The following is a 10,096-nucleotide window of genomic DNA, read 5'->3' as shown; positions in this document are numbered from 1 at the left end:
GGTACCACGAAATGTCCCGCCCACAGACGGCCAAGGAGAAGTCAGAACTATTTGGAAGGTGTGTCCAATCATGAGGCTGATGTTGGACCATCCCCAAAAGAGTATCCCACCGCCAGACTTTGCTCCCTGGTGTTCAGAGAAAGTCGGCTTACATCAGAACACATATGGAGACGTGCAAATAGTCAGTGTGCAGACTGCTAATGCAACAGACAATAGAGTCCACTTTAGCTCAACGCAATCCGCTTGCTGCAATAATTAGGCTGTAGTCATCTCAAATATTTTGCTGACTCTCGATCTTCTGACCTTATAATCACTTAAGTTCTGGAGACAAAGTGTGGCATTGAGTAGCTCTCACTGTGCAATGAACTAGGATTTGTTAAGTAGGCCCACAAGCCTTATTATTTAGACCTTAAATTTACTTTGATAAAGAACATCATCCTTATTTTAATGGTTTATGTTTAGATTCTAATGATTTGTGTGGTCACCGAATTTCTTAAAACATGACAATTAGTTGACTATTGTATAAAAGGATAGATAGACCTGTCTATCTTTATTTGAATTATGCCTGAAATATAGGCAAACTAACCAAAACTAAATGTAAACCGAAAAAATAATCGTAATGTATGTCATGTAAAAAAAAATATGAATAAAGGAAAGGACCAAAGGTCAATGTGTGTGCCAGTTGTCCACTTGAGGCAAAATGAGAAGCAAACGTAACTAGGATCGTGGTTGAAAGTGTGTTCAACAGTCACAACATCTCATATCACCCAAATGTTTCCACCAATCACCTGCTGCATCCTCATGTGTCCAGCTGGTTCACACCTCATGGACCGAGTCAGGAAGCCTGAATATTGAAGGAAATTCTAACTTCTGCGGACCCTTTCTTGCATACATGATTACACGCGTTGCATTCAAGTCAAATATTCTCAATTCGGTCTCATCAGCTCTTGGTTATATATTCACGGTTCCTAAATCTCTGTAAAACCTTACACACGTCACTCTTCGAAATGGTATAACAGAAGGAAAGGTCGACTTGGAGCTGAACTGATTACATCTGATTGGCTGAAGGCACGAGACAAGGTCACAAGACCTCCCACATCAGCAGGACTGTCTGGCATTCTGTCTCTCAATGGACAATGAGGAGTTATCTCCAAGTGTGAGAGATAGCCGACGACCTCTGAAGCGGACAACACTTTTCACCAACAACTTTTAAACCACTGCTCCTCAACCACTCTCAGTTGCAACATGTTAGGGTGAAGTAAACATATAGGACAGCTAATCCTCTTTATTGTTCATTGAAGCATCATAGCTTTTAAATGTATGTCTGGGTATCTTAACGTTTGGTAGTTGACATGATTCCCTGCATACGCAGGTCCTGCAGGTTTGCATGCACACAGGGAAAAAGCCAAGAAACCCCTAATAATCCCTTGAATCACGTTGATTGTTGAACATAAAGAGAATGGCGGGAGAAATATCATGCGCGTCCTGCCACTGTGGGCGCTGTCTCTGCTCTGAGGTGTGAAGGGACAGCAGAACGGTATACAGGGACAGTATAGGTCTCTGCTCTGAGGTGGGTGTGAAGGGACAGCCGAACGGTATACAGGGACCGTGTAGGTCCATGTAGCGCCTGTTGGCCCATGGCCAACAGGCGCACGCTTCTGCAGACTGGGGTAAAGGTCAAGGCTGCTGTCTGTCTGGGCAGCAGCACAGCTTCGCTCATCACAGCAAACATCCCCGCTTCCTGTTCCAAATCGATGTGAAAGTATGCAACTTTACCTAGAAATTAGTTTTGGTGAATTCAAGACGATGAGTGATGACATAATATTACACAACAACGGTTATTACATAGTCAGGAGGCTAGCATTTTGTTTTAAAGGGAATTTGCCACCAATAACAGAAAAAGGGCCTTGATCATTTCGGTTCTTTTACCTGCATTACCTTTCTTTAAGCCTGTCAAATGTTTCCTAATGGACAGGTAAGAAGTTCCACATACATTCAGGACACACACACATCTAGCCACTTGGATGGTGTAAGAGCTAGGGTGTTTCCCTCCCTCCCAAAAGGTTCTGCCTGCGATCCCCGGTGTCCACCCTCCACCTGGCGTTACGCCTGACCCCTGACCTCTACCTGCTTCTCAATGGCCACTCTAGTACAAAAAGCGTGAAGATGAAATCCATGAATGGTGAAGAAGCGGCCTCCCTGATGTAGGAGTCCCCAGAGATCTTCTGCAGGTCCAGGCTGAGGCAAACGTATCGTTCCTCTGGGGGCGCCGGTGATGTGGTGAGTTAGTGGAGGAGCTCAGGCCTCCTGGGGAGGAAGACCGCACCCCCCAGGTCCAGGTCCACCTGCTGGGGACGTAGTCCCCTAAGGTCCATGGGGGGGGGGGGGGGGGGCCTTTAAGATGACTGTGATGGGATTGGGGGGCGGGGTTCACGCTGAATTTGAAAGTCTTCCAACTTGCAGTGTTCAAAGCCTGTACCGTCTTGTTTTAAAGAGCCAACACCCTGCCTGCAGCTCCACAGGACACTGAGACAACGTCTCCTCGTCCCCCACCCTGAGCTCCACCTCTGATGGAGAACTGAACACCACGGCACAAGGCCTTGTGGAAGTCACTGCCCACTAATAGTTTTTCACTTAGTCAAACCCTGAGACGCGGTCCCCCTGTACGACATTCATAATGCAGTACAACACAAGCTAACGTAGCGCCCAGCACAAGCTAACGTAGCGCCCAGCACATGCTAACGTAGCGCCCAGCTCATGCTAATGTAGCGCCCAGCTCATGCTAACATAGCTCCCAGCACATGCCAACGTAGCGGCAGCACATGCTAACGCAGTGCCCAGCTCATGCTAACATAGCTCCCAGCACATGCTAACGTAGCGCCCAGCTCATGCTAACATAGCGCCCAGCACATGTCCTGAACCCTTAATGTACACTTGGAACAATTGCCGTAACCGACCAAGGAAAGACATCATCAGAACCACCATGTAGTAGCACGTCAAGGACAAAGATATACAGAGAATGTGTTGAATCAGGTTGGTACTGACACTTTATTTACAAAAAATAAGTTGCAGCCAACGAACAAAATAAAAATGTCATAAAATATGGTCCTAAGAAAAACATATATACAAAATATTTTTGAAACATAGTTTGGAGCAAATGCACATCCTTCCACTGTAGAAAACCAAACCAAAATGGGCTCAAAACAATCGGAATAAAATAATCCTCCAGCGCCAGATTTCAAACAAGACGTCTGATTGGACCAGAAGCCAGATTTCTGTTCATGATGCGACTCCCAAGTGACTGCTCAAACCTTAGTTTGAACCATTCAGACGTCAGGTCCAGCAGTCACCCCTCAGCCCCACCATGAAGACCCCTGACCCGTCCTGTATTCACCAGACCCCCTGCTGGCAGCGTCTCTACATCACTTCTACAACACGGTCCACCAGAGGTCAGTTTGGCTCCTCGATCCGTCGGAAGACCGCCAGGAAGTTCTTCCCTCCGTTCCTCTGCACCTTCTTCCCCTCCTCCGTACAGCTTCCCAGACGGCCGACGATCACGTCCTCCACCTGCGCAGAGAAACAGACCTCAGATCAGGCTTTAACACACATGCATCCAGCCGTTCACATGCTAGCTCCCAAGAGCTCAAATTACTGGAATTGGTATTCTTACATAATAATAGTATAATAATTCAAGATTCAAGATGCAATTACATTGGACTAATTAAATTAAACTACAGAGCAAATATGGAAAACTATTGTGTCAATACAACAGTGTTAAATGACACCACGTCGTGAGTGGTTCTGCTGATATTGTACTGTTCTTGCGGGTGTAGCGGCGGTTCTGTGGTTCCTCCTACCAGCTGGTCCTCAGGAACCCGTGTGAACAGGGGGTGCTCGGTGAAGTGCTTCACCATCCAGACGTTGACCTCCTCCACGTCCGTATTGGTGTAAACCATTCCCTGGGGGGGGCGCAGGAGGTGAAGAACCAACGTTTACCACACGGCAGAGAGGTAACACGTTTAGGAACCCGTGATTGTTCTGATGCAGGTTGAGCCGATAAACAGAGATATATGTATATTTTTTATTATGCACTTTATGTATGTTGTACATCCTGGCACTTAATGTACACCCTTGTTGTTGTATGTGGCACTTGTCAGGACGCACCAGCTCCAAAGAGACTCAGAATTCAGAGTGGACCTAGACTCTGCATAGCCCCATACCTCCCCAACAGCCCACATACGCACTTATTGTATGTTGTACGTCCTGGCACTTAAAATAGTACTTAGTATTGCATAGCATCTTATCCTAGCTATCTCTGTTGTACACGGGGAATGGGAGAAAAATTGAATAGAAATTGTTAGTGCTTGGCACTTGGTTCTATGAACATCTTTACTGTACCGACAGCAATATATTGTTTCTCTTTCTTCAGACAAATGTGATTGTATTGTAAGACACTTTGGATAAAAGCATCTGCTGAATGCCCTAAATGTAAATGTTACACTTTAAATAGCCACGTCCAGGGCAGCCATTCCACTAATCTTGCCACAGGTGTCGTTATCGACCGGACCAAAATAACCTGCAGAAACCAGAGGTTAGTCACCTCAACAACGTGTTCCTTTGACTTTAGCCCAGAACTGATAGGGCTCTCAGAATCCAACGGGGCTCTACTGAAGTCCACAGGACTACGTGTTGCCCCGTTTCCTTTCTGCCAATGCCGAAGCTAAATGGACTGCATTTATACTGCGCTTTTCCAACCAGCTCAAACAACTCAAAGCGCTTTACAATATTGCCAAACAATCACCCATTCATTCACACGTTCACACACCGAAGGCGGAGTAAAACCAGGCAAGGCGACAGCCAGCTCGTCGGGAGCAGTCAGGGTGAGGTGCCTTGCTCAGGGACACTTCGACACTCTACGCTAGGAGGAGCCGGGTATCGAACTAGCAACCTTCCGGTTACAAGGCAACCCGCTCTACCACCTGAGCCACACGGCGCCCAGAGAACTCGACACAACGTAGAGCAAGCTACGGCCGGGACACGAATGTGAACTGAATGGAGAGGTTTGAGGGTCTGACCGCAGTTTTCTACGGCTAAAACCCCAGTTCACCCCTCCCCATCCCCCCCATCATTACCCCCCATCCCCCCGGCCCTGAAACAATGTGGGATCCAAGCCAGGGGTCAGCTTACACCCACATTAGACAAAGTGAGGGGGGTGCGCGCGCACACACACACACACACACACACACACACACAGACACACACACACAGAGTGTAGGAGCCACACAGCCAGACTAACCCTAACCGGGGGGGCGGGGGGGGACTGCAGTCAACCACCTGGAGGCCATTTTGTCTCGGAGCGACGGGGTTAAGCTAACTTCATTATTATTGGTAAACGACGAGTCAACTATTCCTCTAACTCTACCAAAGCCTTGAACGTGTGGTCTGACCTCGGCTAAGATGAACCAGGGTTCTCTGTATTCGGCGGACGGTCTACAGCAGTCGTTCTCCAACTTTTGCTAGTTTACCCCCTCCAAGATATTTTTTTCAGTCGAGTACCCCCTTCACCGGCACAAACAATTTTGGGGAGAATTTTTGACTATAAATAATGTATGTGCGTTCTATTTGGCATTGTGAACATGAAGATTTAAAAGGGTGCAAATACTCACAATTTAGCGAGAAACATGAGCCTGTGCTTCATGCAACTGTTGGCTAATGATTCTCCTTTGTCCACGTTTTCAGATTAACGTTTCAACCACTTGTCCATTTTCTCGATTTTCTATTTTTCTAGCTTTCAGGATTTAAACTTGAACAGGGTGAAAAATGTGTTTCAGGGTGAAATTCTTTCGAGCGCCCCCTTCAGTACTCCAAAGTACCCCCATTTGAGAACCACTGCTCTAGAGCATTGCACACAAACCACGGAGAGCGGCGGCGGCGGCCGGCACTCACCCCGACCCGCAGCGCGTAGGCGTACTCGGCCAGCAGCGTGGCGCTGATGATGCGCCACTTGTGCTTCGTCTTCTTGAAGTGGGGGTCGGGGAACAGGAAGAACATCTTGCTGAGCTGCAGAGGAACAGACGGCACGGGGTGAGGAAGACTACTCAGAGGGAGGAAGGCCACAGGGTGAGGAAGACTACTCAGGGGGCACGAAGGCCACAGGGTGAGGAAGACTACTCAGAGGGAGGAAGGCCACAGGGTGAGGAAGACTTCCTCGGAGGGAGGAAGACCATGGGGTGAGGAAGACCACTCCCTCTGGCCCTCTGTCTATTGTTAAATAAACGGTAAACGGACTGCATTTATACAGTGCTTTCCTAAGCAGTGGTTCTTCTAACCAACGCTGTAAGACATTGCTTAACATTCACACACACATTCACACACCAACGACGGTGTCTACCATGCAAGGCGACAGCCAGCTGGGCGAGATCAGTTAGGGTGAGGTGGGTTTCTCAGGGACACCTCGACACTCACGTCAGACCATATTTCAGTGTCTTGGGTGAAATAGACAATTTCAACAACACAGCTGTTCATTGAGTCTGTCTGAATGATTTAAATCATCAGGTACCCGTCATTAGTTCCACTAAATAAGGTCAGAGGAGATGGATGGACAGGGGACTGATTACAGGGTGACACCACCGCAGAGAGGAAGTTGCCTCAGACCCCACGCACCACCGCAGCTTCAAAAGAAACGCTTCAATCCGAGTTATTTTTAGCCTTCAAGACGTCCAAAACAGGAAGGCTCCGTTGCAACACTTGATTTGAGGATGGAGGCCGAGTTCAGAGCGGTTCTCATTCACACGTCATTTGGTTTCTGGCGATTGGCTCATCAGTCAAACGACGGTACGAGCAGAGATGAAAGGCCTGCAGGCCGAAGTCATTTCCTCTTTTTGTGAGCATATCTTCTCTGCACTGCACGTCTAATGAATAAATAGCATACCCAATTAAAAATCTACCTGACACTCAAGGAACACGAGAACACTGTTTTTGAACACCGCCGCCCCCAAAGTCCATTATATCTAGAACCATTCTAACCAGTCCATTATATCTAGAACCAATCTAACCAGTTCATTATATCCAGAACCAGTCCATTATATCTTGAACCATTCTAACCAGTCCATTATATCTTGAACCATTCTAACCAGTCCATTATATCCAGAACCATTCTAACCAGTCCATTAAATCCATAACCAGTCCATTCTACCCAGAACCATTCCACCCAGTCCACTGTAGACGCACCTGTCCCTTGGTGAAGTAGTTGGGCAGGTACTTCATGGCGTTGCTACGGAGACAGGCCACGTTCTGGTAGCCGCCGTCCTCTGAGGCGCGCAGCGAGCGGATGCGGTCCTGGACGTAGTCCGACACCTTGACCCGGATCTCCAGACCCAGGATCAGCTTGTCTGGGAAGAGCGGAGACAGCTCCACTGGGAACGTAGGAGAGGGACGTCATCAGAGGAGCACGTACAAAACACCAGTAGACCATCGACCGAGTTACGGCCTAAAAAGGGGGATGTTACGCCACCGGGTGTGAGTGTGATCAGCCATTACAAGCCGTTTACATGTCTCTTCTGACATCACAAGTGGGCGTGTCCACCTAGATGTGTGATGGATAGATCAGCAACATTCGCATTTGCAGTCCACTGGGTAGGCCGGTAGACTGATCTATCCAGCGTACATCTAGGTGGACACGCCCACTTGTGATGTCACTAAAACACAGCAAAAGGCAGATTTTCCAAATGCTTGTAATGGCCAATCACACTCGACTGGTGGCAATAGATGCCCCTTTTTAAGATAATGGAGCAATGAATACCCTCACTGAAGACTTTGATCCCTAAGCCATTGATTATTGGTTATTGAGAAGCGTTACCTAAAAGACCTCCGTATCCACAGCCGATGTCTGCAAACTCAACCTGGGCCGTCCCCCCCTCGGACGGGGAGCCAGGGAAGAACTCTGGGTACAGCGGAGACCAGTCCATCTTCTCTGGACTCACAGGACTGGGGGGGGGGGGGGGGGGGGGGCAGGAAGGAGAAGGAAACAATGGTGTTGAGGTTGTAGAAGAAGATAGTGTAACTACAAGTTCATACACACGTTCTATCTAAAGTTATTAGTGTACCTACCAGTTTACACTCATTCTGTATAAAGATACAAGTCTAACTACTACTTCACACATAAAGTAACTAGTGTAACTACTAGTTAACAAACTCATTCTCTATAAAGTTACCAGTGTAACTAGTTAACACACTCATTCTCTATAAGATACTAGTGTTACTACAAGTTAACACTCATTCTCTATAAAGAAACTAGTGTAACTACTAGTTAACACTCATTCTATATGAAGATAATAGTTTAACTACTAGTTAACTCTCATTCTATATAAAGATGCTAGTGTAACTACTAGTGGACACACTCATTCTGCATAAAGTTAGGGTAACATGTAAAGAGTAACTACTAGTTATATATAAAGCCAGTCTAAGTAACTTAATAATTCAATCTAAAGTTAGAATTAACCACTAGTTGTAAAGTGCAACTAGTGTCAGTAGTGTTCACTCTGGTACTCACTAGTCAAACGTGTGGTCGGCCATCGGGTTGGAGTGAGCCCTCTGTCTGTAGTACCGCTTCTGGGGCATGGACAGACTCATCCTGGATCTTAATGTTAACTTCTGTATGCGATCTGAAGGAATAGAAAGAGGTTTAATCTCTTAAAGCTCAACTGCACAGTAACCACGCTTCTTATTTTACTACGAGTCGCAGACTACTGACGTCACGTCGTGCTGAGCGAGGGATTCTCACGGGTTGCCAGATTCTCACGGGTTGCTCTTTATTTACAAAAACGACTCTTTAAAAACTGAAATGAGCATCACATTGCTCTGAAATTATATATTTTATCATTCCTAATCATTCCTATTGCTCTCCTTGGGCAATTCTCCCAATTATGCATCGGATCTTTTCTGGTGCTGATGAATAAAGAGCCCTCGCATCGTTAGCGGTGCTCCCTGCTGGCCACAGAGGGTAACCGCAGTGGGTGTCGACAGAGGTTGCTGTAGAAAAACAATTATTACCAAAAGTAACCTAAAAATATACCTAAAACATAGTCATTATGCATACACGCATACATGCATGCCTACGGCAATGCAAAGGTCTTCCACATTGTACGAAAAAAACCACAGTCAGGATAATAGATAATGTAAGTAAATAAATAACAATATTGTCAACTGTCAATCACAGCCTGTTGTCCTGACTCAAGTGTGTTGGATAACCTATTGAACACTTGATCTCTGAACCGCCTAGCCGTTGTCTTTGCTGCCTTTTTTAAATTGAGCAGCAGGCTGTAACTCTGGATAAATAAAAGATTTAGGTCTGACTATCAAACTATCAGCAGGCCATAGAGACATCCCATTCTAGCCTTAGAGTTGTATTTATGCACTTGAGGCAACTTTATTGAGTTGTAACATAACTTAAATATAATTGATTTTGAATCATTTAGCAGATGCTTTCATGCAGACGTCTTAAAGGTGAAACTGATAACTGCAACCTGGCATCAATACTGTTGAAACCACAAGGCTTGCAAGAGCTGCATCACACTTTTCACAAGACAGCGGGCCGACAGTCGTGGGAGTAAGTAACCTGACACGTTCTGTAGGTCTGAGGCTGATCAGAAGGGAATTTTTCATTGCACTTAGTTTGGCTTCTGTACATATCTATATATCATAATGAAGGAAGTATCTTTTGTATTTCCAGTATATTGTATGTTTACTAATCCTATGACAATGTTCAATGAATATAATTACCACAGGGGAATAATCCACATGCAGGAGAATTCACTTTTCTAACTTTTTGTGAAGGTTTGAACAGAAGGTTGAAACTCATGTGTTTTTAGAGAGTGTAAGAGCATCCAATTGAAGAGCACATCCTGGTGATGTTGTTCCACACGTCACCCACTCCCTGTGGGTGACAGGCATGCAGGCACACACACATGCACACACAAAAAAATGCACACAAAAAATATACACACAGTTCATGAGCCATAAGGATGACGATGATGACTGACGTATTTGACTCATGATTATTGTCATTGTCGTAACAGGTGAAGTCGCGAAAAGGCCC

At 46.2% G+C, this 10,096-nt stretch overlaps 1 protein-coding gene across 2 annotated transcripts; it reads right to left on the bottom strand.

The window, feature by feature from the left end:
• Positions 1–3,079: 3,079 nt before the first annotated feature.
• mettl1 (methyltransferase 1, tRNA methylguanosine) lies at positions 3,080–8,731 on the bottom strand. Of its 2 annotated transcripts, XM_079747282.1 has the most exons (6): positions 8,552–8,731; positions 7,859–7,986; positions 7,231–7,415; positions 5,947–6,060; positions 3,858–3,959; positions 3,080–3,567 (listed from the first exon to the last, which is right to left on the bottom strand). In XM_079747282.1, the coding sequence occupies exons 1-6, from the start codon at positions 8,629–8,631 to the stop codon at positions 3,451–3,453; spliced, it is 726 nt and encodes a 241-aa protein (XP_079603408.1). In that variant the 5' UTR covers positions 8,632–8,731; the 3' UTR covers positions 3,080–3,450. The 2 variants fall into 2 exon arrangements, with proteins under 2 accessions (XP_079603408.1, XP_079603409.1); XM_079747283.1 differs by lacking the exon at positions 5,947–6,060.
• Positions 8,732–10,096: the final 1,365 nt, after the last annotated feature.

This window comes from Pollachius pollachius (genome assembly GCF_949987615.1).
Source record: "Pollachius pollachius genome assembly, chromosome: 12".
Lineage (NCBI taxonomy): Eukaryota > Metazoa > Chordata > Actinopteri > Gadiformes > Gadidae > Pollachius > Pollachius pollachius.
This window is presented reverse-complemented; position numbering and strand designations above follow the sequence as displayed.

Excerpts from the sequence above, each read along its gene's own strand:
- mettl1 (XM_079747282.1), bottom strand. The coding sequence starts at position 8,631 with ATGAGTCTGTCCATGCCCCAGAAGCGGTACTACAGACAGAGGGCTCAC. Across the intron at positions 7,416-7,858 it reads TGGATACGGAGGTCTTTTAG|TGGAGCTGTCTCCGCTCTTC; the intron begins GTAACGCTTCTC and ends CTACGTTCCCAG. Across the intron at positions 3,960-5,946 it reads CCTACGCGCTGCGGGTCGGG|GGAATGGTTTACACCAATAC; the intron begins GTGAGTGCCGGC and ends CGCCCCCCCCAG.